This window comes from Kogia breviceps, chromosome 13, assembly GCF_026419965.1.
Source record: "Kogia breviceps isolate mKogBre1 chromosome 13, mKogBre1 haplotype 1, whole genome shotgun sequence".
Lineage (NCBI taxonomy): Eukaryota > Metazoa > Chordata > Mammalia > Artiodactyla > Physeteridae > Kogia > Kogia breviceps.
In genome coordinates this window covers 60,457,529-60,484,741 of record NC_081322.1, presented here as the reverse complement: position 1 = coordinate 60,484,741, position 27,213 = coordinate 60,457,529, and the positions used below count along the sequence as shown (strand labels likewise).

At 39.5% G+C, this 27,213-nt stretch overlaps 1 protein-coding gene across 50 annotated transcripts in view; it reads left to right on the top strand.

Annotated features, from left to right (window-relative positions):
* The window catches only part of EPB41L2 (erythrocyte membrane protein band 4.1 like 2), a 392,946-nt gene that overhangs the window by 162,432 nt on the left and 203,301 nt on the right, over positions 1 to 27,213 (top strand). For 13 of the 50 annotated variants that reach the window (XM_067010758.1, XM_067010757.1, XM_067010748.1 and 10 more), the window contains 11 exons: positions 1,392 to 1,544; positions 2,045 to 2,142; positions 6,697 to 6,869; positions 11,773 to 11,945; positions 16,186 to 16,215; positions 16,467 to 16,529; positions 18,458 to 18,604; positions 19,950 to 20,051; positions 23,572 to 23,739; positions 25,729 to 25,782; positions 25,993 to 26,631. In XM_067010758.1, the coding sequence (XP_066866859.1) occupies positions 1,392 to 1,544; positions 2,045 to 2,142; positions 6,697 to 6,869; positions 11,773 to 11,945; positions 16,186 to 16,215; positions 16,467 to 16,529; positions 18,458 to 18,604; positions 19,950 to 20,051; positions 23,572 to 23,739; positions 25,729 to 25,782; positions 25,993 to 26,631 (1,800 nt within the window). Of the gene's footprint in view, positions 1 to 1,391; positions 1,545 to 2,044; positions 2,143 to 6,696; positions 6,870 to 11,772; positions 11,946 to 13,556; positions 14,291 to 16,185; positions 16,216 to 16,466; positions 16,530 to 18,457; positions 18,605 to 19,949; positions 20,052 to 23,571; positions 23,740 to 25,728; positions 25,783 to 25,992; positions 26,632 to 27,213 lie in introns of those variants that run through there. The other 37 variants (XM_067010795.1, XM_067010790.1, XM_067010794.1 and 34 more) reach the window with 24 other exon arrangements.

Here is a 27,213-nt window from a genome sequence, read left to right as displayed (position 1 = left end):
AGATAGCTTTGTTTAATGTTTCAAATGAGGGTTGCCTCCTTATTTGTGCGGAGAACATGCTGTCTTGGGCAATCTTCCGGCCTGCTCCCTGTGTCCCTGGCCAGCGATATTTTGGGCAAACACGTCATTTGTGTCTGGTGCCAAGTTGCTTAGGCACCTGTGCCTGGTTCACTCTGGCTTTTTACTCTGTTCCTAGAGAGAACTGTGGCTGTCAGGGTATGGGTGAATAAAGCACCTTTATAGATGAGATTTTTAAACCTGCTCAGATGGCCTAATGCAATTTTATTTGTATATATGAGTTGTTCACGTATCACAGCAGTGAATGCCATTGGCATCAGTTACCTAGTACTGTATTTCTATTTTTAAAAAACTGAAATAAATTGCGTTAAATTGTTCTCAGTAACAAGGCAGTTGATATGGTATAGTTTTATTGACTCGAACCTAGACTATGTGGGGTTTGTTTCAGCATATTTTGTGAGAATTTGTTCCATGTTGTTAATGATTTCTGAAAATGAGAATATCTGAGTAATCTTCAATTTTCCATATCTTGAATGAGATCTAGTTCTTCTCTTAAAGATATTTGAATATTGTACATTTTAGATCCTCAACCATTACTTGAAATGTGAGGAGGCAGTTTTTTACTTTTGTCTGTAAATGTATTTGATTTTTATAAGAATCTTTCAAGCTGGCGATTATTCTAGATTGTCGTCTTTTCCAAATTAAAACGCCGAGGAAAGAAAACAATAAGTTCAAGAATAGTGTGTAGTCCTTTGAAATATGCTAGCCAAAGGAATGTTGTAATAAGAACGGGATGTCAGCAGTTAGTGTTATTGAAAATCTGCTTGAAAGAGTTCAAAGATTTCAACACCGTCAGGCTAGAAGAGAAATTTTCTGTGAGGAGCTGGTGTTCTCCAGAATATAGGTGTTACTTAACAGCTGTTAGCTAGCATAATCATCTGAGATAAATTTGCCTACAGTAAAATGGCTGACTGCACCTTAGGGTAAGCCGACAGACTGTCCCGAGGGGCTGGAATAGCCTCTAGGAAACATGTTTTATCTCCTGTATCTTCAGGATGTCTAAATTGAGGTCTGTTTCCTTTCCTCCCTTTTAGCTCTTACAGCCGAGCTCGAGGACATATGAGTTAGGCCTTTTGAAGAATGTTGTGTCCTGTAGTCATGTTGTCATATCTCAAATCTGACCCCTCAAGAGGAATATCTAGGTTTAAGATGTGTTGTATGTCTTACTGTTTCTATTAACTTGTGTACTGTCACTGCAGTTGAAATACAGACCTGTTAAATTGGCACTCCTGATCATGGTTTGAGGGGGATCCTTGACTTCCCTGTGTAACTTTCACAGCTCTAACCATGATCAAATGGCTTATGCTTGGCAGGACTCAGAAGGAGTGGACATCAAGCTGGGCGTGTGTGCTAATGGGCTTCTCATCTACAAAGACAGACTGAGAATCAATCGTTTTGCTTGGCCGAAAATCCTGAAAATCTCCTATAAGCGCAGTAACTTCTACATAAAAGTTAGGCCAGCAGAGGTAAGCAGAGTCATGTAGCCCTTGGCATATCTAATTGGGCTTTGTCAGTGTTCTCCTCTATGGCCACGAGCTACCAGAATTCTTTTCCATTGAATGTTAAGAAAATGAACTATTATTTATTCCTCCATGGTTAAAAAAAAAAAAAAAAAAAAAGGGTTTTTGATGATAAACTTGCACGTATGTATTCCTGTTGATAAAAAAACCCCACAAACAACAGCCACAATTTCACAGAAAAGGAAAAGTAGTCAGTTCAGCCGGCGGGGGGGGGGCTCATTTTTCTTTTTTCTTTGCATCAGCTATAAGTGGTCAAGATCAATAGGAAGGTGGTAAAATGAATTTTAGCGAACATTGAGGGATCGCTAATTTCTGTCGGTAGTTGATATTTGCCCTTTTTCAAGAAGAACAATTACTTCTTAGTGAAATGTCTGAATCCACGTTTTTCAGTAGCTTCTAATCAGCTCTTAAGAGATATGCTGATTTGTTTTATGGATTTATTCTAGCTGGAACAGTTTGAGAGCACCATTGGCTTTAAACTGCCAAACCATCGGGCAGCGAAAAGGTTATGGAAAGTGTGCGTGGAACATCATACTTTCTACAGGTAATTTTGAGAAAACAGCTTGGGACTCATGAAAACATGCCCCCTCCTAGATCCTCGGAGGGGGCAGTGGATAGCGTGGCAGACTCAGCCACAACCGCTTTATGGCTCTTTGCTCCCCCTCTTCGTGTATCTGTTTCTGTCACCATGCCATGCTAGTCCTGGCTCAGAACTGCTCTGCCTCTGCAGTGGGCCCTCACTCCAATTGCCCTCCCACCCCGGCTGCCGCTTTTTCACTGTCACTCCCCTTAGGCTTCACTTGGTTGCTCTTATCAGCTCCCTCCTGTCTGACTTCTTTCCCAGCCAGACCAACCCTGAACCCCGTGCTCTGTCCCTTTGCTACTTTGTCAGGAGTGTTCTCCCCCCACTAAGTCCCTGTCCCTTTTTGCACATCAGCCTCCGGTCTCCTGGTCCTGGATGAGTCCCGTGTCCCGACCTCACCATCTCTGTACCTGTGCTACCATGTGTTGCTCTCAATAGCATAACTATCCAGACAGACACACTCACATAGCGCTTCGGGTTGATGCAGTTGCAGAGAGATCATTTCCCACACCAGCTGGATCCTGGTGCCACCATCACAAATATTCCTGGTCTTCTTGAGCCCCAGGGCACCCTGGCCCCTCTGCTCAGATGCCCTTCACCGGAGGGTGTGCTGACAGTAGATGCTGTGGGTCACGAGCATTCTTGGTTTCATGCATCTTCTCTTTTTCTCTTTTTGTCTGTAATTTAATATCGTTTCCCACTGCCTTCATTCATTCTTTTCTTCCTCTCCTGTTTCAAGAAAGAGCATATATAGAACTTTTATTCCTCTACCTTGATCCCTTGTTTCACGCCTCACGTAGGATTGTGCTTTGTAAATCACGTGCCCCCAGTGGGTGGCTTCGATGAGTTCTTTGGCCAATAAACATGTCCATGTCTTGCTCCCTGAAAAACCAAAAAACCCCAGAAGATCTCCTTAGACCTTTTAGCCTCCTATAGCTTTTGTCCTGTCTCCTTTCATACTTTTATTCAGGGGCATACTTTTTAACATTGCTTTTCTTAGCAAAGTGTGGTTTGCTGATCTTCCTTTTCTCTGTTTCCTCAGTTTCCTATTACTGCAGTCTAGATAGCTGTGATATCTAGACCCTTCATCTTTAAAGTTTTTGCTTTGCACTCTTAAGGTCTAATGCTGCCCCTCCACATACTAGATGTGTGATTGTAGGTAAGTTACTCAGCCTTTGTGAGTCTCTCCCTTTCATCATTTGTGTGATGGTGGTAATAATAGTGCCTATATTATAGGGTTGTTTTGAAAACTAAATGATATAGCTCACGTGAAACAAACTTAGAACCATTTCTGGTATGAAATAATGTTTATCATTATCATTATTCTTAGTTTGGTAGCATAGTGTGCTATTTATTTTCAAAACTGCTCTAATATACTCATTTCAGAGGAGTCATGTTACCATTGACTGAAATCACCAAAAAGATTCTTTTAGAGAAAGCTCATAAATGTTTGTGGTCAACACTTTTTTGTTTGCGTTCTAGTTTCTGTTTAATTGTAGCTTAATTGCTTAAGGATTTCTCTGTGATCAGAAAATTAATCTGTAAGCTAATACTTTGTGTATGTGGTCACCAGTGCCAGCTGGGCAAGAAATCACTCTATTTCAGTTTGACATAAACAGAATAAAAATCCTCTAGTTAATGATTTTCCCTCTTTTGCATTATGACTTAAATCTGCCTTTAAAATATTTTCCTTGTATTTCTTGGATTTATATTTTTTGTAAACTGGAAGTAAGAGAAAATCCTCATATGGAGCTGCTCATTCTGGGAAAATGTGGCCTTTGGTTGAGATATAGTCAACTGAAGTGAACCTGCAGAAGGGTAGCAGATAACCCAGTCTCACTCTCCTGTTTGCCTCTAGTCTTTTTTTTTTTTTTTCTTTTAAAATAATTTTATTTTATTGTGGCAAGATCACTTAACAAATTTTAAATGTATAATATATTATTATTGACTGTAGGTACAGTGTTGTATAGCAGCTTTCTAGAGCTTATTTATCTTATTTAATTGAATTTTTTTGCCTGGTGATTAACAACTCCCCATCGTACCCTCCCTCTAGCCCCTGGTAACCACCATTCCAGTCTTTGATTCTGTGAATTTTGACTGTTTTGGATACATCATATAGGTAGAGTTAGGTAGTACTTGGCTTTCTGTGTCTGGCTTGTTTCACCAAGCGTAATGTTCTCAAGGTCCCTCCTTGAGATGGGCCATTCCATCTCAAGGATGTTACATTCCAGAATGTAACAGGTCCATTCTATTACATATTGCAGAATTTCCTTCTTTTTTAAAGGCCGAATAGTATTCCATTGTATGTATATCCTTTATTGCCTTTATCCATTCATTTGTAGATGGGTAGTGAGGTTGTTTCCATATCTTAGTTATTGTGACTCGTGGTATAATGAACATGGGAATGCTAATATCTCTTTGAGATCCTGATTTCAGATCTTTTGGAAAAATACCCAGATGTGGGACTGATGGCTCATGTGGTGGTTCTATTTTTAATTTTTTGAGGAGCCTCCTTACTGCCTCACATAGCTTCTGTACCATTTTGTATTCCCACCAATAGTATGCAGAGGTCTCAGTTTCTCCATATTCTTGCCAGCACTTGTCTTTTGTTTCGTTTTTAAAATTTTGTGGAGGAGGGGGTATTTCCTTTTGGGTCATGATGCATGTTTTCTCCTTTGAGATATAGTTTAGAAATGTCTCTTTTTGTCCACTTGTTGATCTCCCAGTACCTACAGAGCATGCTTCATGAATGGATGATAAAATAAATGTGATTTAGCCAACTTGTTTTTCAAGGAGAATGAGCATTTTTTTTTTTTTTTTTTTTTTTTGTGGTACGCGGGCCTCTCACTGCTGTGGCCTCTCCCATCGCAGAGCACAGGCTCCGGACGCGCAGGCTCAGCGGCCATGGCTCACGGGCCCAGCCGCTCCGCGGCATGTGGGATCTTCCCGGACCGGGGCACGAACCAGCGTCCCCTGCATTGGCAGGCTGACTCTCAACCACTGCGCCACCAGGGGAGCCCAACATTTCTTAATTACTGCACTGATGAGCTTGCCAATGACCCTTTTTTCTATACATCAATGCTTTCTTACACAGCGTTCTTAGACCATAGCTAGCTGGATTGCAAGGTGGGGAAACCCACCATATTCAGCCCATCAGGAGACAGCGCGTGGTGACTGACCACATTTCTCACCCTGTCCCTCGTGCTCATCATCAGTGTGCCGAGACATTTAATCTTTCAGTGCCTTAGGTTCCTTCACTGTTAGAGAAAGAGATTACAGAGCACAGATAAGAGTTGATTTCTGGTCTAAATGTCTAGTATTCTGGCTTTCTCATTTAAGAGTAGAGAGCTTTTTTCAAAGTACAGTTTGAGGCACTGACGTCTTCAGATTATGCTTTCTCAGCAACATCATCTCTGTCTCGTTTGAAAATCTATTGGCAGAAAATGGAAGTTTTCAAGGAACACTTCTGCTACCCTCTATGACAAGACCAAAGCCAAGAGTGTATTAGTTCTTTTTTCATCAGTCTCATTCTAACACATTGTTTTCCTGGGTGGATATGACTGAGAATCCTGAATTGATGGGGGAGCACCTCTTGTATTACTACTTGTAGCTTTACCTTGACTTGAATCTCTTTTCATTGCTTGTTAAGCAGAAGATTTCTAAAACTTGAGCAGAAATGCTAGTAATACTCGGAACGGTAAAGAACTCTTTAAGAAACCGCTCTTCTTTGGATAATGATAGGAAAAATTTTGGTGGAGTTCTCCGTATTCTGGAATTGTCAACTGCAGTCCTCTTATTTAATATATTCTCTAAGAGCTCTGGGATTATCTTTTTTGTTAAGATGTTTTGCCAGCTCTTCATCAGGCAGTGAAGGCAAGATAATTTCAGTTGTATACCAGACAAGATTGGCTCATTAACTAAAGCCGTGCTTTCACATAAGTCTGGAAGTACTTGCCATCAGGAGTTGTACTTCATTCATTACAGACCTGAGGTTTGAGCAGTAGAATTGTGCTGGCAAGAAAGGGTGTTAGTCTCCCTACAGATCCAATGTGTGCTGTGTTCTTCGTGGGACAGCATCACTTGATGGGACAGATTCCTGTGTTAGATGTTCTTTCCCAGAGAAATAGACATAAATATTAAGAATTACTAATGGTAATGGATTGCTACTTGGCACTTCTGGCTTGGAGCAAGAATTCAGACATATGTGTTTATATAAATGATTTAAGTTAATACAAATAAATAACCTTTAATATACATTGAAAACAGCTGCATTTTTGCTCCGGTTGAGGAAAACATTCATGAATATGTGAATGAGGATTTATTCATCTTACCATTATCATAAAGCTCTGTATATAGGAGGGTTTATAAATAATGTTGATTTTTATTAGGAAGTTTAGGCAGCATTTTTTGGTCCAAATAATCATACTTAATGAAATGAGATATTAAAAAATATATAGTTTTAAAGTTAAAAAAAAAATCCGTAAAGTCTAATCTTGTTCCCCTTTTCCCCCACAGGCTTGTGTCTCCAGAACAGCCACCAAAGGCCAAGTTCCTGACCCTGGGCTCCAAATTCCGCTACAGCGGCCGTACCCAAGCGCAGACCCGCCAGGCCAGCACCCTCATTGACAGGCCGGCACCGCACTTTGAACGCACTTCTAGTAAGCGGGTCTCCAGTAGTCTAGATGGAGGTAAACACATTTATTAGGATTCTGGATTCCATTCATCTTTCTCTAATCCAGTGGGATCAGAAAATGTTGATCTACTTATTAATAAGATCCCCAGAAATACCCTAGAGGGAGAGCCATTCTTTTTTCCTGAGTAAATAAAATACTATTACTTACACTCATAAGAAAATTTTATAGTGTTTTGAAGTTGTCATTCTGAATCTAAATTTTCTTGGCACTGTAAATACACACAAAAATATTAGTTGAGTTCTTGTTGATGAGATGTTGGACAGATGTTTTTACTGGTCTGACTTAATTGTGATATATGTTATGTGACTTAATTTCTGGAACTTGTTAATTAATGGCAAACGTAATTCCAAGGGTTTTTGGTTTGATAGCATATATAGAACTTTTATTCAAAGGAACGTAAAACATTCATTTTATCATCACAGTTTTGAGTTTAAAAACCCTTACTAAAGCTTAACAGACATTCTAGCGTATGGGAAACCATCCACGGCTTCAAAGGATTAGTTTAAATACAGTGTTTAACAAAAAGGAGATATAGTGTGTTCATCTGTTCTTACACCCAGGGGGTGACATATATAAATTTGTATAAATTTTTTCTATTGGAATTCTCATTAGCTACATATATGTAGTTTTTAAATAAATTACACATGGAAATAAATAGATGTTGCTTCCCTTCATCTTATATATATATATATCTTATTACCTGTCTAATTTTGGGTTAATAGCAGGTTTCTTATAAAAGAGCTGAGGTTAATTTTATATTAGAACGCTTTAAAAAATTTTTTTTTCTTTCTACCTAATAGCAAGTAATTGGTATGGATACCTTTCTACCAGAAGTAGTTCTCCAACATTTTTTGGCTGATGAATCTCAAAACATATACACAAAAATAGTAATGCTAAATTGGAAAATTTCTATTTTACTACTGTTTATCAGCAAAAACCTGTTTTTGATTGTTATTACTGATATCTTTCTGAAATACGAACTTGAACAACTTATGTTTCAAATAATTAGCTAAACAGATTGGATATGTTAATAGATAAAAATCTTCTCTCAGTAGTGAAGGATTGACACTCCTTGGCCTTGATCTATTTTTCCTGGAATAAACTTAGAAAACAGAACCAGGCAGACACACAGAGATACTTCCCAAGTTTTGTTGGGCATTTTGGTACATATAGTTATTGAATCTTGCTTCTGGAGAATCTTTCATATAGTTTTATGAGACCACAGAAAAAAATGTGCAACAGGATCATAAATTGTGGTTCAAATAAATGTCCATGTTCCCAAATGCAGTGATTTAAATTTAGTGAATTATTACTGCATGATAGTTGTCAGAGTATCTTTTAGCTCATCAACATCTGAGTACTTTTTCCAACTAAATCCAAAAAATGTGCCCGGTTATGTAAATATTTCACAAGTCTTGCCCCTTGTCACAGAATTTATACAAGTGCTGAATAAATGTGATCAGTGTCATTTAATGCCTGAGAGAAATCATTCCTCTTTCTGGAACACTATCCTTTTGTAGCCTTTGTTTTAAACTATGAGGTTTTTATAACTCTCATATTGCGAAGTTTAGAGCTTAAAAAGAGCAGTAAGTCACTGCTTTTTCTTTGAGGTATATAAACTGTGCTCAAGGAAGCCTACCATCTTGTATGGGCAGTTAGCACAGAGGGTTATAGTGGGTCCGTATCTGAAAACAATGATTTTCACAAGTAAAAGCAACAAACATGGCACAGTAATCTATTATTTTTCCTTTTGTGTTTTGGACGCTGTAATTCATCAGATGGGCCAGCCATTCAAAAGGATTATTGTGTTGTTGTGAAAAATAGGAGGCTTTTCATGCCAATACATGACCAGATAGCTAGGGAACTATTTGGATAGGGCTTATGTTCTCTTTGCCCCCCAGAGCAAAGCTAGGCTGTAACCTGGTACTGAGCTTTATTTTCCCCACCACACCATCAATGTACCTTTTTTTGTTGTTGTTGTTATGCGTTATGTTTTCTTTCTCCTGTCTTTAAACAGGCTATTTAAATATATAAATATTCTTCACTTTAAGGTTTGACAAATTAAATCTTTTAGTGATTATGTAGAAAGTAAAATGTGATATCTAAAGATCAAATATCAAAATAAAAATTAATCTAGGATAGCTGTTTTAGAACAGTGAGATTCCAAGATTGCTATTCAAACCAGAAAGGAGGCAAACACCCCGGATGCATGTGAGAGCAGGGGAACTGGTGATTTCCTGGAAGTGGAAAGTATAATCAGGGGCATTACAGATTGGGTCGTCAGGGAAGGAAGGCCTACCTGAGGAAGAACCATTTCAGCTGAGACTTGAAGGATGAGAAGGAAGCAGCCGTGAGTAGAACAGGAGATAAAGCATTCCAGGTAACAGGAGTAGCAGGTCTGAAGATCATAAGTTTAGGGACAGCTTGATACATTCTAGGAACAGAAAGAAGACAAGTGTAGTCAGAGCTGACTAGTGATAGGGAGAGGTAGGCTGGGAGCAGGTCACACAGGGCCTTGCAGGCCACATTCTCTTGGTGCCAAGCGTGGTGTTTATTCTAGGAAACCATTGAAGGGTGTGTGTTGTACATACATACACATGTGTACACACTTATACAAGCACATATGTGTACAGTGCTATCTTTAAAAAAAAAAAAAAAATCACTTGATGCCATGTCCGGAACAATTAGACAGGATGAGAGAGGAAGCTCAGGCCGACTGGTCAGGAATAATCCTGGTGAGAGTCATGGTGGTTTTGTCTCAAATGGTAGTAGACCTGTTAGTCATTGGCACCATAGGTTCTGTGCCTTGGGCCTATAAGCTTCTCAGGGTTCTACACGGTTTAAGACCCGACAAAAATTATTAGCTGCAAACCGAAACCATTAAGTGTTTAACAAAAGTATGCAGGGTCAATATTTTGCCAACTTCATGATGTAACTTTAAATTGGATATTCATTAAAATTTTGATATCGGGCTTCCCTGGTGGCGCAGTGGTTGAGAGTCCACCTGCCGATGCAGGGGACGCGGGTTCGTGCCCCGGTCCGGGAGGATCCTACGTGCCGCGGAACGGCTGGGCCCGTGAGCCATGGCCGCTGAGCCTGCACGTCCGGAGCCTGTGCTCCGCAACGGGAGAGGCCACAGCAGTGAGAGGCCCGCGTACTGCAAAAAAAAAAAAAAAAAATTTGTTATCACTACATTTGAAGCCATTTCTAGGTCAGAGTTTCTCATTTTGCAGTACATCTCTGAGTATGCATAATGGGTGCTTAGAAACCATAATCATAGGTTAAAGAGTTACTCATACTCATATACTTTCCAAGGAAAAACTGTTAAAATCTTTTTAAAAGTTAAAAAAAACCCTAGAAAATAATTATATTTAATGTACGATATGAATTCATTTTAATGTTTAATATGATTTGTTGTGGGCTTTCCTAAGTATGAGTGTTTAAGAGCCGTGAAAGTCTTAAAAGGGACCTGGGTGGTAAAATAGAGATGGAAGGAACTGGCCACATTTAGAAATACATCCAAGGACTCTGTTGGACTTGCTGGTTGTTGAGGGGTAAAGGAAGAGACTTCAAGGTATCTGACTTGAGTAACTGGGTGCAAGTATGAGAGTGTATTTGGCAAAAAGTCAAGACTGAGAAGAAGGAAGTTTTGGACAGGGCAGGTGAGCAGTGAGGATTAAGAGGCTTCTAGTAACACATGGATTGGAGGTCTAGGTGTTGCCCAAATTCAGTATGGTGGGTCACACACAGTCTGTGCCCTCCAAGAGCTTGCAGCCTAAAGTTAAACACTGGGCTTCCCTAGGGGCATGGGGCCCAGAGCAAGCCACACTGTGTCAGGAAAGCGCTTTTTTTTTTTTTTTTTTTTTTTTTTTTTTGCCGTGCGTGGGCCTCTGCCTGTTGTGGCCTCTCCCATTGCAGGGCGTAGGCTCAGCGGCCATGGCTCACGGGCCCAGCCACCCCGCAGCACGCGGGATCCTCCTGGACCGAGGCACGAACCCGTATCCCCTGCATCGGCAGGCGGACTCTCAACCACTGCACCACCAGGGAAGCCCAGGAAAGCGCTTTTTATGCTGGTGAAATGGCCCTCAGTGGTTTCTTCTTTGGGGAAGAAACTACAGATGGACAGAGGCTTTTGCGGGTTGCTACTCACTTTGCCTTGTTGAGATTTGAGGCCGTCTTGGGTTGATCTGCCATATGACAGGAATGTCAACACGATATATGTTTCTGCACATCTGTAGTATAGACGAAGGGAACACATAAGGCAAGATTTGCTGAGGCAGAGGGTTTCTATGTATTAGACTTACTGTAGGTCAAGTTAAGGCATTCAGGAGGGAGGTTAGAAAAATGAAAAATATTAACATAAACATAGAAGTTGATTCTCTAAAATCTACTCTCACTGTCTTGTAATTTCGACTGGTGTTCTAATTAAAGGTTCCTTTATGGAGGAATTCTTAAAACTTATTGAAGCAAATCATTTTAATAATAACAATTATTTATTGCGATAGGTAGATTCAGAAGTAAGTTCAGGCAAGATGAAAGAGACTCCAGAGAATTAAAATACTGCTCACCTTGTAATTTTGACATAGTACCCTGACTCTGGCGTTTCATCTGGTCTTAGAGCTCCTTCTACTGGCCAATTCTATTATCAGTGTCTATCCTTCAAAAATCTGTGACTTGCGAGCTTGGTCTAATTTATTGGGTTACAATTCAGAATACTTCTAGAGTTTATTAAAAGTTTAAACATGAGTTTATTTGATATGTTATTTTCATGATCAAACAGTGTTCCCGTTTCTATTAATTGTCTATAAGGTGCCTGTTAATCTGGGAAGGGGGGGGCGTTCATCCGATTTTATCGCTTAAGTGTCCTAAAGCAATCCGTATGATCGTTCTCAACTAGCTCTGATTGGTATTGTGGACCGAAGTCTTACGAAGGATTTTCCTGGCCTTGCTGGGGAGGTTTCAGCACGTGGCCCTGGAGCTGTGAGCCCTACTGTGGTACAAGATGGTGGTGGCAGCAGGGACCTTAGAAGCCCAGCTAAAACCCCACATGTGCAACTCACTGAAGGAAAGGTATGGTAAATTAGTCGAATACGTGGCTTTAAATGTGTATTTAGACAAGAGGCTGTCTATTGCATTTGTTGTTTCAGAACTCACATATCTTTTAAAATCAGTCATTGTATGTTCTGTGTTGATAAAATTTTCCACTTTTCAAATATGTGTATGCTCTTGCTGGTTTGGACTGAGTCTCTAACCTTTTTCTGGTTGTTGTTCAAAGCAGAATATTTCAGCGTAAATTACCGTAATGCAAGCAAGTAATTTATTGGTCTTTTGTCCATCGTTATCATCATCCTATTTAATTAAGCCCCCAATTATAAAAGCTGTGATGATTTGAAATTCATATTTGGTTTGTTTCAAGTAAATTTTAATGTGTAGCCTATGTCTTCATTATTTTATTGTAGTATTGACTTGAATATTTTGAAAGAAGAAAGGTGGTCTTTATGAAAAATGGTTTTTCATTAATAATCTACTACTGATGAAGAAGAAAGTTTTAAGTAATTGTTTTTTGAATACTGAGTGAGCAGATGGTATGTTGCTTTCAGTCTTCTTTGGTGTGTGTATTACCATAGTGAACAGAGAAGTAACCTATATTGTGTTTTCAAACTTGTCGGGGTTATTTTATATTACCTTGGGCAAGTATAGTCACTTAGAAGTTGATTTGAAGTGGCTTTGAGTTCTTCAGATCTCTTTTCTATGTCTGCACAAAGCAACTTTTGAAGGGGTAACACTGGAAGTAAACATGAAAAAGAAATGAAATCATCCTGTGGATTTATAATGTTTTCAGAATTTTAACTTTGAAAAATTTAAAGATGTGCAACATGAATTTATAAAGAACTTGCTAGATGAGGTAACTGCCAGTGTCTCAGGATTTCCTGCACTGACAGCCCCCAACCCCAGCAGAGAGGAGAGCTCGGGCATCATGGGGGCCCTGTGTTAGGCTACAAGGACAGATGCTTCTGGTAGCATGTGCCATCAGATCCTCTTCATTCCTTTGTTAAAAAATTTGTGAGAATCATATTCCACAAAGGATTTGGTTAAAAATTAGTTTAGAATAACAGGAATCACAGCAAACAAGGTATCTATCAATAACTGAAAAGTTGTCAGGACAAGTTATGATTATGCTACCAAGACACCCAGGAGTGGCTACTTGTACATCGGAAATAGGAGAGCTGAGAATCTCAGAAAGTCTGTGTTCCATTCTGCCTAGATAATGCGATACAAAAGAAAAGTTCTTTTAAATTCCAAGGGAAATTCTGCCTGTTTTTGGTAAACGACTGGCCTTTTCACTAATGCTTTCAGTGTTTGTCAGCGTCCAGGTTCAAAAGTAATGATGCTCTTTGAGTTTCATAGGATCCGTTTGCAACCAGTTGAAAATTAATCATTAAATCAGCCTACTACCTATAAGTTGTATGTGATAAAAGTAGTCCAGTTTTCCTGTTTTTATAAATGGATCATTTAATTCAGTTTCTAATGACACCGTGTTAATACAATCCTTCTGAGTAAACGTTTTCACTAACTACCCATTTCTTCTTCTCTCCTCTTTCTCTCTCTTGCTTTTGGTTCTCCTTTGAATGCATCCACTGTGTAATTTCACGTTCAACCATGGGTTTGCTTTGAGAATAGCTTATTTCCACGTGCCCAGCTTCACCACTCATCCACTGTGCTTCATCTCTTTCCCCAAACGTATTGCCATCGCCTGAAACGGACTTGCTTTCAGACATTTCGGAGGAAGACCCCCTTGGGGAGGCCGATCAGATCACACTAGACAGCTTAGAGCTCCCTTCCACGGGTGAAACACCAGAGCAGGGGGATTGTGATTCTGGCTTGGATCCTCTTGAAGCCCCTCCTGAGACTGACTGTCCTCTCGCCCACGAGAAGCCTCTAAAAGAGGCCAAGCACGAGGATTCAGAGTTTGGGTTACTTCTTCAGTTTCTGCAGGCGCTTGCTTTCCACCTCGCTTACCCTCACTGCTCAATGATGACGGGTACCTTGCCTTCCCCAGCCTCCCCCCGGCTCTGGGTCTCCTTCCTCCCCATCGACGTCCAGCACTGTGTTCCCATCACCTCCCCTTTGTTTCTTCCCTCCCTCATCTTCATTTTTGGACTCCTTCTCTCTGCTTCTCAGTCAGTGCCTTTTTCTCTCACCTTTTCCCTTCCTCTGGCTCTATCCCTCTGCTATCTGGAGGCAAAAGCCATTTCTTTGACTGTTTCTTATGACTGTGACTTGAATGACAAAATGGAGGAAGAGGAAGCAGTTGCTGGCTCTCCTACATGAGCTTTAAATCTGTGCGGTCAACAACACTCCACTTCGTCTTATACCCTTCCTGATGTAGAGTGTAAACATGTGCATAAATTCCATCACTGGTTAACATCAAAATAGTAGGATCTGCACACTTTCACACACATCATTTTAGTACATGAGAAATAAGTGTAACTAAACACTTTCCCTCCACTGATATTAATGGACTAGGCCCACACATTCTAAGTTAAGAGCAAAGTTGTAGGATTATTTTATAAATACCTAAACCATACAAGACCATAAAAACAAGGAGAGGGGGACCTATGTTGCCCTTAATAATCTGTTTTGGGTCTGTCCACTTTGCAGGTAAATGTTAATGCTGTTCCTTTAGGATGGAAACTTTATTTTGATATAGAACTTAGGATGCACTGAACTTAGGATGTAATCGATATGTATTAGTAGAATTCCTTAGTGTTATTATTTCTCTGTTAGAAAGCCAAGCTTGTTCTTGCATTTTTGAGGATGCATCTGTGACCTTTACTCCTGACATGCATAGGTCTAATCTCAGAAACTCCGTGTCTCCCTATTATTGTAGCATTTGGAGCCCAGATGAAGTTCAGGTAGTTTGTTTTCTTTTAACTCAAAGTCATGTATTATATAAGAGTCACCATCACATATTTTATAAGGAAGATACTATTCTGTTATCTTTTCTTTAACAAATATGTATGAAAAATGAACCATAGTATTTTGAAAATTTAGACTCTGTAGCACTAAGGTTGGACTGGACCTCTTAGTGTTCTTTTATTTAAAGTTAGGTGTCTGGTTTGATCTGAGGATTTTTGCCCCAATATAGAGCTACCTCTGCAGTACTAAGCAGTGCTCACATGTGTAGTAGTTTTTGATTTGTTTTGCTAAATGTGGTCTGGGGACTTAGTGTCCCATATCCTGTGGTTACTATTAATACATAAAATAAATCACAAAATTTAGAGCAAATCTAAAGAAAAATGTGAAGATAATTAGGCATAGTGGAAGAATCCATGATTCCTGAAGGTTACCTGAAGAATGCCAGATCGACATTTTCGAGAATTAAGTGCTGACCAAGGAATTGGAAGATGATTCTTAGCAAATTGTTGAGTGGCTGTGTCTAATTTTTCCCTGCTGATCAAAAGATATTCTGAGTTCCCTACTTACCTCTCAAAAATTCTTGAATAGTTTTAAAAAAAAAAGCACTTTTGAACTTTCGGATTTGACACTGTCATTACAGTAAAGAAGAAAAAGAATATGTATAATCCTGCTATAAATGAACATGTAAAGGTTAAACTATTTTCCTTTGGTATTCCCTTCCATGAGTCAGTAGTCATCAGTATTTATGTTAGTTTTAGATGTGCAGATTAATTCTTTGGGTCATTAGATAACTGAGAATTGTCCAACTATGAAAAAATATTCTTGCTTAAAGAATTTTATGAAAGAAAAGTGGCTATAAAATATACGAATGTTTTTAACTACCCACCATTTTATATGCAAGTAGCAAAATAAACCAGTTTCCCCCCAAGGAAAGAAATCTGTGTTAAAAAACTAAATAATAGCATGAACATTTGTCCCTGATAGAAAGTGAAAGCCAAAATTTACATCATGACACTTGGCCCTCAGCGCTAGTTGATTTAGATGTTTCAAGTTAAAACAGATTGAATTATGCCATTTTTACACTCTCATGTTTTCATTCCTGAGTCAAAACATGTTAAAAAGCAGTGCATAATCTAGGGACTGAGAAAGAGTGAAGCTTCCATTCTCCATTCCACCTTTGCAAAGGACCATTTCCATCATTTGTACAACACTGTAGGTGAAGAAAGACCAAAGTGGCTTAATAGTCTGCATCTTCTGAGGGCCAGACAGTAAAGGTTGGTAATGCTGGTTCACCATTTAAGTTCAAATACAGCTTCTTTGCGCTGATGGTAGCATTTCCACTAATACTCCCCTTCTCTCTGGCTGCTTGCTGGCTGACTTCCACGTGAAGACGGAAGAGGAGGAAACACAGCTGGAGGAGGTGGATATTTTTCCCCCCGAAGTTAAATACCTGGTAGCTGCTGCCGGCCATTATCATTGTGCGGGGGGTGGAGCACTTTTAGGGTTTATTTGTGAGTTTTGCTCGTTGTGGCTTTAGGTTCTTAAGATTTTTATTCCTCTTTTATTTTAATGTCTTAGACTGTCCAACTCTGAGTCATTTCTGGTGCTTGCTGATTGATACACTTATGTTTATTTGCCTTTTCCCCCCCTGTGTGTGATTTAATTTCACAGAAAAATTCCTTGAGAGTAGAAGGGGATAATATTTATGTCAGACATAGCAATTTAATGTTGGAGGTTTGTATAATTTAAGAAAACAACTCTGTCCTAATGGCTGCCAGGCTGCTGTGAATGGGGGGTCACGCACAGGCTGGCTGGCTGGCAACTTTCAAGCACAGTGCACGAAATGCATGGGGAAAGTTCACCTTGGGAGTGCATGTTACCAGTCCAACTTTGTTCTTTTAAAGTGGCTTAGGTAGGAATATATCTACTCTAAGTTCTCAAAGTGACAACTGGGAAAAAAAAAATTCTGTGTAATCAAATGAATAACGTTTTTATTCATTAATCTTGAAGTTCTGCAAGTAAACCTATTTTCTCCTAATGGGTTATCTCCAGGGTTTAGAGTCTGAAGTAACATGGTCCCATCCTTAATACACGTTCACCAGAACAAATATTTGTTGATCTGCATTAAGTCATTTGGCCCTGTGTCCACAATTTTTTTTTTGGGGGGGCGGTGCAAGAGAGTGCCAGAATCCATGCAATTAGGAATGTGGTCCACTTAAAATCTTCCATTTGAGAGTATGCTAATTAATGGGTTTGTTTTGATTAAAAAGAAAGAATAAATGAAAGAAAGTAAGAAAGAAAAGAGGAGGAAAAAAAAACACCTAGCCACCCAATTAGGAATGTAAAATGTATTGTATTCCCCGTGTCACACGAGAACGGTTTTTTGTTTCTTTTTCCCCCTTCTTTTAGGGTAGTACATGGCACTGTATTCAGTGGAGAACTGCAATCCTCAGTAATTTGACTAATCCGTTCGGTTGCTTTCAGCAGCTTTGATAACTGTTGGAAATGTATTTTTGCATAACTTACTAAAATGCTCTAAAGTGTAATACTTAACATTGCTTTGAACATATGCAAGAAATGTGCCTGATCTCAAGCCACAGTCATTTTTCCATGCCGTGCAAAGATTTTTAGATTTTCATGAGATTTTGCAAATGGCGATAGCAGCTCATAGACGAGCTACTATGCTTGTGCATGCGTATGGAATATCTAATTTAATCAGATGCATGACCTGTTTCTCTGGGAGTAGTGGGATTGAAAGCTATAATCCACAGATGGCCCCATGATTTTTGAAATATAAGAAAACATTTAAAATTCAGTTAACACTGTTTTCTGAATACTGCCTTTTATTTCCCCAAATATCATTTCTCAGGGCCAATCTAAAAAATCCCACAAGTGACATTTGTCAGGGCCTGTTTCAGTGAAAATTGACCTGGTAGTTTTCCTCGCATCTTTTTATAAGGACTGTTTGGTATGTGGGTGGCTTTTGTGCTTGGCAAGTACGTGAAACCAATATGACGTTCATTTATTTTAGAGAAAGGCCAAACAGAAGCAGCCTCTGGAAGCTGTTCCGTTTATTCCATAAGGATTAAAAAACCATTGCTGGAATTTCCTGAAAAAAAGCCAACCGTTGGTCCTCCTACCCCCCCTTTTTTGGGATGATGCTGGACTGGATTCCTGTGAGGCCAAATGGGCTCTGAGTCCACCTTTCTCTATTCACTTGCTTCATTATATTACAGAATGCAACTCTGGTAGTAACCCTAATCAGAAAGGTAAATTTGCGTGAACAAAGTCATGGGCTGCATTTCAAATCCAACTATGAGAAAGAAGGGTTATTGGCCATGCTGAGTATTAGTTCCATAGCCTCCTTCTACTGATTTCTTAAACATTTCTAAACAGAGAAGAAGTCAGAACCCTTTAAGACAGTAATCATAAAAAAAATTGCACATTGGTTTTATTTTCAAATTTGGGCAAACTCATATTCCTAGGTGATGATATGGCTTTTGAGACTTGGCATTTTTCTTGCTTTACTATGTTTTTTTAATCATAAGTTTACTTTGTCTTATTTTTTGGTTTCATTTTTTATTTTTATGCTATTGGGTTTTTTTTTTGTTTTTTTTTTTCCTTTTGGATTTTTCCCCCTTTATTACGTTACATATTGCTAGGACCTGGATAAGGCCCAGGAGGAAATACTGAAACACCAGGCTAGCATTAGTGAACTCAAGCGCAATTTTATGGAATCCACACCTGAACCACGCCCTAATGAATGGGAAAAACGACGTATCACACCTCTGTCCCTACAGACACAAGGGGTATGTCACTAGCTATTTGTTGGCTGTATGTCTCAATCCAGCTGTTCAGTAAAACTTAGGTTGCTAATCTATTATGTTGATTCTCAAGAAGCTACAAAATGTTCCCTTTTTTAAAAAAAATATAACTGCTAATAATTTTTAAAATACTAAATATTTATTAATAATGTGTAATACTTATTGACGTAGTTCTTGGGTAAATTGTATGAGTTTCGAAATACCTTTAGAATAGTTTCACTATTTTACTTAAGTAAATTGGTAGTAATGAATTGTTACAGTAGGGCGACTTAGAAACTGATGTATATTGTATATAGTAAGTTAATTATTGACTTCTGAAATAAGAGAGTTTGTTTAATAATTAAAGAATTAGTAATTAAAGGGATGTAGGAATGTAGACCAAATTTAGAATGGTTTAAGGTAATTACTGTGAAGATAAAGAGCTAAATTTAGCTTTAAAGACTGATGAGCCCTGTTGAAAACTTGTAAAATGTTAATTATACAACTTAATACTGAAACTTCTTAGTAATGAAATGTAGATTAGTACTTTAAGAACATTTTCACCCATAACATCTCTCCAAACTCATTCTTTTTCTTTCCATGGTTTATTTCTTTCTGCCACCACTATAAGCGTTGCCTTTAGAATATATTCTCAAAATATTTCTTCATTCTCATCTATATCTGTTCTTTTTGATGCTCCAAAATCTCTCCTGTTGTCAACCAAGAACTTCATGGGCTCGTTTATTTTACTTGAGGGAGATAGTGATCATACTATATTTAATACACAGTTTTAAAAAGTGTGTTCAGGTGTTACCCTACAATTTCCTCTTTCCTCTTTTCCTTTCACCGCTCTCTTCTTAAATTCATCATCTAGTCTGACTTGAATGTTACCAAATTGTAGGCGTTTGATTTATATATTCTTAGGCTATTTTTATTCACCTTTTCTTAAAAAGCAAAGCTGTTGGTTACTTTAAATTTCTAAGTTTGTGACAGTGAAAGGAAAACAGCTCTTTAAAGCAGATGAGCAAAAGTAATTGCTAAAAACTGAAAAAGCTTTTGACAATATTAAGATTTAAAACACCATAGCAGGGTCTTCTGAAGTTGTATACAACTTTGATTCTTATTTTCAGCTTTTCTGAAGATATTAATGTCCATATTTCAGAATCAAGTCTAGAGCGTTGTGTTTTCTGGGGAAACAGTGTCTGATGATGTGCTGGGATTGTGTCCTCCCTTTATGTGCCGCTTCATCTGGTTTGTTCCGCTGACCCGCACAGTCGTTTTATGTCTGTGTTGCTATAGATGTAATGTACTTGTCTTACTTGTTGATCATGTCTATTGTTTAAAACAATAGAGCAAAGGAGACCATCTTTTCAAGGATATTTTATCCATGACGGAGAAGCATCAGATGACAGCCACATGGACAGTTGAAGAGAAAGCCCAGGAGGCAGACAAGGTGTTCACCTTGCATCCTCGGATCTACTCTTGCTTTTTGCCCTTTTCCTTTATTTCTGTCCACAGCCATAAGATAACTCCTTTTTCCTTGTGTATCAACCTAAATTTTTTAAAATAAACTTTTGAGTGCATAAAAAGTAAAACAGAAACATAGGATAATTAGATGAGAAGCACCCTATTGCAAAAGTACTTTATTTGAAAATCTACAATTTGAAATGCAGACATCTCAACCGATTTAGGTGATAAATGACCCCTTATTTTGATGGATGTGGCTGGCAGTTGGGAAACCGTGATTTCACACGAAAATGCACTGTTCGTACAACGCACACTGTGGTGGTGTCAGAGTAACGAATTATGTGTGATTTAGTTTACTGTTTTACTAATTACATTTGGAAACCTTTTGAATTTTTATTTTTAAGATTTTCAATGGGCTAAAAGATTTTGGTGTATGCGAGCAGCCCCTTGGACCTCTCTGTGCTCCTGCGTATGTGAAATGTCTGGCATTACTAGGGAAGTTAGCTTTCCGTTGCTTTTACATTGTTATTCTTCTATTTCTAGTGATTTTGCTTAGCCAGCTGGTCAGCTTGTTGTTTGTTGGGACTAGAATGCTTAGAGTCTAGTGGAGGAGATAGCAGACATGCAAATTAGTAACTAGAAAATTTGGAGTGCCAAGAAGTGTTAAGGAGATGAAATACTTGTCGAGTTAGAAGGTGATTGGGAAGGCTTGGGAAGAGATAGCATTTGAGTTGAGGCCTTAGTGAGGAGAAGGAGGTGGATGTGTGAAGTTTTTCCATGTGTAAGGAAGAGCAAATGCAGCCCCAAGACAGGAATTAATTTAAAGGACTGAAAGACCAAATGACAATGTCTGAGAAAAGTCAAAGAGGTCAGACTCCAGATCTTGGCAGGATCTTCAGGAACGTATTAACAATTAGGAGTTACATTATAGGAGTGATGGGAAACCACTGGAGAGCTTTAAGCTGAGTAGTGCTATAATCCCACATGTATGACAAAGACCCCTCTGGTGCTGGTTGAGGAATGGATATAGGCGATAGGAATGGGAGCACAGAGCAGAATAAGGAGAAAGTGTTTCCCTTCCACCACGTCTGATTTTGTTAGTTGGTAGAGAGCATTACTCATCAGAACATACAGTGGGATGGTGGGGGAGGCAGATTAAGTGGAAGGAAGCCTTGCGCTAAGAGACTATGAGATCTGGTTGAGGTGAAATATTTCTGGAACATTGGAAATGAGAAACATAATGTCATAAAGCTAAACCAAGTGACATCTTTATATTCTTTAAAGGTTAGCTTGAAATCCAAAGCCAATCAGACTCTGTGTGTAAAATGATGACTTTAATATCATATGCTTTGAAATATTACATAGTTTTGAAAATCTATCCTCCTTAGAAGCGAGTCAGATGACATCATTTGATCAATTTAAAGTGATGTCCTTGCAGCAGGAAACTTTGGGAGGATTTTGGTGAAGATGTTTAAAATGATCATTTTTTTCTGGATGTCATCGTTTAGGGGAGTGTACAATATAAACCATGTACAGTGTTGTAGAGTTACATTAAAATGATGTTATGTGAAATTTAAATCTGGAATTTATCCACTGTTAGTTAAGCTCCTAAATGGTTTATCTACGCTTGAAGTTACTGCTTTTTTCTTATTCTTTTCCTCTCCAACACATGCAGGAAAATATGCACTTATTTAACACACATATGGACTGTTGTAACTGCAATCATCCATTCACCTAACAAACATTTTTTTTTTTTTTTTACAAACATTTTTTGACCACTTACACTGTATCCGCCCCGCGCCAAGTAACAACACATCATTGCTATTAGTTGAAAGTTAAGTCTACTGGAGTGTTTTGACTTTTAACAGAATATCTTTTAAATTTCTGTCTCTGTTGCATCTTCATTTTGCTACTTAATTTTTCAGGTTTCCTGATTATCTTTAAATTGCAGTCCTTAATAAAATGTAAAATAAAAAATCATGCATAAGAGTATAATTTGACCAAGTTTTCCAAATGTCTATAATATGTGTTTTATAGATTAAGAAAAGGAACAGTAATAGTTTCTTGTTTAGAAATCAATACATCAAACTTTCAAAATGGTTTCAGTACATTATGAATAATTTTGAGAGTAGAGCAGAAAATTGGAAACCAAATCATTTAGTCTTTAATAGGCAAATAGCTATTGTATATCCTCTTATGTATTGTGAGAATTATGACACACTTGGACTTGTGTAAAATATGAGTTTATATTTTATATAGAAACTCCTGAGTCTAGTAGAGATTACATACACTGGACTTTTAAGGTAATTTTGGAGATATTTTATTGAATAATTAGATGCATGGCACTTATTTAAACTCCCCAGTGATCTCTTACTGGCTAGGACGCCATCTCCACCCACCCGACCCTAGGGATGGTGTAATTATGGAGATTGTAATTGAGCTGAAATTGTCCAGAAGCTTTTTTTTCTCTCCTGAGTGTTGTGCTTACACACCTCACCCTCCTCATCTCCTAGTACCTACCCTTCACCCGTTAGTGCACAAGAGACATCCAAGAGACATCCCAGAATGCCATTCATTTATGCATTCATTTATCTGTCTTGAAGATCTCTGAGCAGTGGGTTTTATTAGAAAGTATTCTTGCACACATCTGATGTGAGGGGGAGCTTCATGGTGACTCGTAACCATTGGCATTCCAGGTACCTGGAATAGTCCCCAACTTTCCTTTTGTGCCCTCAGGCAGATTAAGGGCTGTCATTTAAGGGCCAGAAATATGAAGATTAAATTCACCTTAATTAGCCTTTCAGGGATAGATGATTTTTACATTGCTCAGAGTTTCCCCCTCTGAGTTTGTCTTCCTGTTTAGAGTTTTTTTTTTTTTTCTTGTTGAAAAAAAAAAAGTAGATACTGTTTCTTCATTCCATGGCATATTTAGCATGTCTGAGGGAATTTCAGTGGGTTACTGTCGAAGCACTTTCCGTACAGACAGAGTGGTATGGGGCAGGGGAGAGGAGGTAGGAGCTGAAATGGTGAGTGAAGGCCCTACACAAAACGTGGAATATTAAGTGGACCTCAGGGAGGTGACAAAATTGGCAAGGCCCAGAGTGCCTGGGGAAGGGCATTGGAGGCAGGGGGTTAGGGACACCCAAGCTCTAACAGAAATAAGTGTAGCAAGTGCAGGGGCCACCAAAGAGGCTGTTCTATGCAGAAGGGCCCGCGCCGAGAAGCTCCCTCAAGAATATACAGAGCAGCGTTTGACAGATGAGTGGGTTGGTTATGCTCAGCTCATGGTAAAGTTTCAGCAGGAAACTGAAGAGTTTTGGGTGGAAAGCTGTCATTCAGGCCAATGGCCACAGACGCCTGCTGCAGAATCTTTTCGAATCCTTGCCTTTCTTTCAATTTATGCTGCTCTGTGATTCTTTCTTGCGTAACCTTTCCTTTCAATAGGTCACTGCTGTCTGTTCTGACTTATTGTTAACTCTTTGCTCTTCCTTTTCTGACCTCTCTAGAGCCTAGAAGAGGAGATAACTTCAATTTTGTTTAGTGAAAAGGGCTTTTCTGATAGCGTGAAAGCCTCCTTCACCTCAGCCACCACTTGGACAGCAGAGGGCACTGTTGTGAACTCTAGTGCACCTTCTGAAAAGCTTTCTTCCTCGCCCTTCTCACAGTTGCCTGAGGTGCATTTTACTTTGTTTCCCCTGTTTTTAAAAGCCACGTATAAGAGTGATTTTTATTTTTTGAGTATTAAGGAACCCCTTCCTCCAGTGCTTTCACTGGTGCAATTAACTCTTCCTGGGAGAAACATTCAAGAAATAATGACAGAATTTGGACTCGGGGGAAAAGATACCGATTGGATGTTTCTCTTGCTTCCTTTCCCTCCACCCCAATCTGCCTAAATTCAGAGAATCATTTAAACCACTAAGGCCCAGAGTCTGAGTTGTTCGTGGAGGGAAACCTTCAACCAAGTAGAAGCTAAGTATTTTTTGCAGAAAAGTTTTCAAAGCCTAAATATCTTTTAAACATCTTCTGATGGTTTATTATTTTAAAAATCCTGCTTATATGGAAAAATTCGAAGTGCTTGCCATACTCAATGAAATAATTATTTTCATTTTTTGGAATGACCCCTAAGGGATTCCCTGAACTTGGGCAGAACCCATCTAGCCATTTGAGGTTAAGTGATAAAAATAATGATAATGAAATGTCTCCTTTAGAAATGTGCTGATCACTGGATATCTTTATTTATAAAGAAGTTTATAAGTAGGTACAGTTAAATGTTACCCATTTACCAAAATAGATTTAGAGATTTCCAGTTTAACATCTGAAACCTCTGGGCTTTCAACAAACTTGGAAGGGTGGCTCTCTTGGTCTGTCAGTAACGTGATTTACGTGGTATTAATTTTGAGCAATGAAAACGTGCCCTTACTATGCCTTTAAGAATAACGGGGCAGATCAAAGACAGTGTGAGTATATGTTGATAGGTGCCCTTTCAGGACCTTTTACTCATGGTTGTCCTGTTGCTGGGGCAGATAAACATGAGGTCGTGTTATCTGTTATAGGAAACAGCTCCAGTCCAGTTAGTGTCTTGGCAGCTTCACAGCAAAAGGTCTCTTTCTGCCCAGAGGGTTCAGGGGTGCCGTGCTCTTCATTCAGCATCGAGATACTTTCTTGAATAAGTAGGGCTACTATCTCTGGCTGAATTTTTAAAGTTAGAGCGCAAGGCATTAGTGCTACCCGAATGTCAAAAAGTTGGCTAGGCTTTATGTAAAGTAGCCTTTTTAAAAAAAATAAGGAAGATTTTAATCTTTAAAAACAGACTCCTTTGTAAGAAAGTTTCTACCCTGAATATCAATACTATAGCATAGGAAGTTATTCACTAATGTATTTCATCTTCAGGCACTTATTGAACATTTAGGTCCTGTACTTGACTGGAGTAAATCTACTCCCCCAAAGTAGATGCCTGCAGGGGCTAGCAATGTGCATCTCAAATGATAAACTGGGTCCATTTCAGTTTTCAAATGGAGGAGCTAAATTCTAAGAGAACACACTTGGAGCCATAAATGACATCCACCCTAATGTTATAATATCCCTTTTGCTAATCTGTGGCACAGTTTGGGATGTTAATAACTGTTTCTAAAATGACAAGATTTTTATGTTAATAACTATCTGAGACAATTATAATTTTGCCAATTAAAGCTGATTTTTAAACAAGCCAGCAAAAAACAAAGGCATCATCTGATTAATACTATATTCATTTAGGAATTAGGGGTTCAGGCCGGGATTTTTTTTTTTTTTTTTTTGTCTGATTAAAATCAAACTGTCGAATAGATTTTAAAAGCCTTAACATTTAAACTTTAAAATAATGAGTAAGCTCTGGTATAATTCCATCCTCCCCCCCCCGCCACCTTTTCAACAAGAAGAACCTTATAGGTATAAGTATAGTAAAACCATTTCATCTCTTTGGGAGGATGCTAGCTGTTTTTGTGTTTTTGTTTCCTTCCCTAAGCTTCTTGCATTTGTCTGGATTGTCCTTCATGTGACCTCGGGCAAAGGTTTTTGTAGCTGTTGATTCTTGCTGTTCTGTCTTTGCGGTGTCGGATGTTTGTTTTGGTGGGTGTCGAGGTAAACCTTTATTGATTCTGTGTCCTCGGTTGCTTTTTGTTCCGCAGAAATGCGCTCCTGAGTCCGAAGGGCCTTGCGCCGGAGCCAGTGATGCTGTTAAGGTTCTCCCCTTTTCCATGTTAACACCATTGCCCGACGTTTCCAATCCCGCTCACGTTTTCACCCGCTTCCCTTTCAGTCCACCACCATCATCATCATCATCTTTGCTTTTCTCCATGACATGAACCTGCCATCGGTTAATTTTGCTTGCCGTCGTTTTGATTTATTCATCTATTTTTGTTTCCCCCTCATCCATTTTTGTTTCTGTGCAGAGTTCACTTGAGACTCTGAATATAGTGGAGGAGAAGAAGCAGGCAGAGGTTGGGAAAGACCAAAGAGTAACCCCGGAAGAGATGCACGGTAAAGAGCCGTCCCCTGGGCATGGTCCTGGGGAGATGCGGAAGGTGGAGCCGGGGGCGCAGCAAGACTCCACCTCCCTGTCTTCTGAGAGCAGCAGCCAGAGCGAGGAGGAGGAGGAGGAGGAGGAGGAGGAGGAGGAGGAGGAGGACGTGGGGGAGTACCGGCCCCACCGCCAAGTGCCTGAGGGCGCCATCAGGGAGGTGCAGGAGGAGTATGAAGAGGAGGCGGACCAGGCACGCGGCCAAGCAGCCAAGGTAGTAGAGAGGCAGGACCCAGTGCCGGCAGCCAGCGCGGTCACACAAGCAGGTGCCAGTGTCGGCACAGTAGAAACAGTGACCCAGGAGGAGGGAGCGGGCCCCCAGATCCCTGCCGAGAAGAGCGTAAACGAAGGCGCTGTTAAGCAAGACGTGAGCGAAGAAACGGAGGACGAGCAACAGATAGTTAACGGAGACGTGGCTCCCGTTGACGTTGATGTTTTGCCACAGATTATCTGTTGTTCAGAGGTAAATGGGAGACCCAAGCGGGAGCGCAACGCTAGAGCTGTTTCTCAGGTGGAGCACCCCTGCCTCTCTTCTTCTCCTGTCCTCCCAGGTCTCCTTCAGCTTTTTCGACGGGATTCTGATTTTGATCTCTCACGGGACGAAGGGGGAAGGCCCTGCTCTGTCGATTTTCTGCCCTCTTGGGTCACGGTTTCTGGCGTCTTTACCGCAACTGGATCACCCGATAAACTTTCCAACGGCAGCCGTGTCATTTTTTTCCCTTCTCATTTCACACTGAAATTTTTCTTTGCATGTTTTTGGACTTTTTCAGTGGTTTATCTTTAGTTGCGCTGTCTCCTCATACTCAATGCCTTTTTGTTCGTTAGGAAATTGTGCATGTATTGTTGAAAAACGGTCAATGTGTGTGTGTGTGTGTGTGTGTTGCTGGTGTCACGACTGGGTTTGACTTTCTGGCTCATTCTCTCTTCAGTTTAAGATTTTCAGAATGGCAGCAGGCTCTGATTACCACGATGCTCCGAATTCAGCATCTAGCCCTGATGAAAATGTTATTTCTTGAATACCCCTGGCATTTCAGGTTTTAGATTCCAGGGATTGTACGGTCTGGTCAGGAGACGTAGCTTTCCTTCTGGGCAG